Source organism: Asparagus officinalis, chromosome 2, assembly GCF_001876935.1.
Source record: "Asparagus officinalis chromosome 2, Aspof.V1, whole genome shotgun sequence".
NCBI lineage: Eukaryota > Viridiplantae > Streptophyta > Magnoliopsida > Asparagales > Asparagaceae > Asparagus > Asparagus officinalis.
Genome location: NC_033795.1, coordinates 81,398,610 through 81,399,767, shown reverse-complemented (window position 1 = coordinate 81,399,767; position 1,158 = coordinate 81,398,610). Strand labels below are relative to the sequence as shown.

At 41.5% G+C, this 1,158-nt stretch overlaps 1 protein-coding gene across 1 annotated transcript in view; it reads right to left on the bottom strand.

Moving 5' to 3' along the window:
• LOC109831410 overlaps positions 1–1,158 on the bottom strand; it is a 16,613-nt gene extending 15,455 nt beyond the window's left edge. Inside the window, exons 1-2 of the mRNA XM_020398734.1 lie at positions 855–1,158; positions 36–548 (exon numbers count right to left, since the gene is read on the bottom strand). Coding sequence (XP_020254323.1) covers positions 36–548; positions 855–1,072 — 731 coding nt within the window. The 5' untranslated portion in view covers positions 1,073–1,158. The remainder of the gene's footprint in view (positions 1–35; positions 549–854) is intronic.

The window sequence follows — 1,158 nt, the reverse complement described above, 5'->3', positions numbered from 1 at the left end:
CTGCTATGGGACTCCATATCATAGAGCATTGGTACAAAATTTGTAGCAGAGCAAAATCCTCGATATCCCACTTTTTGGTAGATTCAACAAGCCGTTCAAGTAGCTCTTCAAGATGTTTACGTTGGCTGGTTTCTGATTTTTTTAACTTCTTACCCTCTTCAGAAATGAAAAGCTTAGCGAAGTATTCCAGCCATATTCTGCTTCTTGAGTCCCTATTGTTCCTTATGTCCTCCCCATAAATTGGGAAATAAGTATGGTTGTGGACCCATTGCAAATCAAAACTAACATTTTTCATACCCCCACTTTTTGAATCAGGTATACAAAAGGTGTTATTATCTCTATCGAAAAAGCTCAGCAGCAGCTCAAGGGTGGGCCGATCAGCCGCAGGAGCCCCAAACAAAATGTAGTGCTGAAATATAGAACCGCAGTATGCATCCCTATGCCACTGACGGATCTTCGGGGCAAGGCGCTTCATAAATGCCCAATAAGCCCCGATATTGGCCGTTAACCTTAGTGTTTCTGCTGAGCCTGTTAGAGCAATTTTTTCCCTGCAAAAAATTTTCGAATTTGTAAGTTCAATAAGACATATGAAACAATATTAGACCTAGCACTAACGGGAACAAAATAGAGCTAACACGTAATATTATAGAACTAACATTGGACTCATATTAGAACTAACATTGGACTTAAACTAGATCTAACGTTGGTATAAATTTAGAACTAACATTGGACAAAGCCTAGAACTAACAATATTGGGTTAATCTGCATTGTCTCTTCGCAGTATAACATAAGCCTAGAACTAACAATATTGGGTTAATCTGCATTGTCTGTTCGCAGTATAACATAACACTTACTGTTTTTTTGAGGGGGGTTCGTTGGTACGACCAGCCATTGTCGTCCTCCTTTTCTGGTCTCGCCATTGTAATGCCTCCTTTTGCATTTCGATTAGGGTTTTCGTAGCTTCCGTAGCTTCCTCCGTGCTGCCACCCGCAGATGAAGCGCCTTTTCCTTCCAACTCGGCTCGGTGCCCGACCTCGTAGTCGTTACTGGATTTTTCCGTAGACGACGACATTTTTCCGGCGAAAACCCTAGAAACGTTGAAATTCGTACAGAAATTAGGAAGATGAAGAGTTCTTGATGACGGTGCTAGGTGGAAGA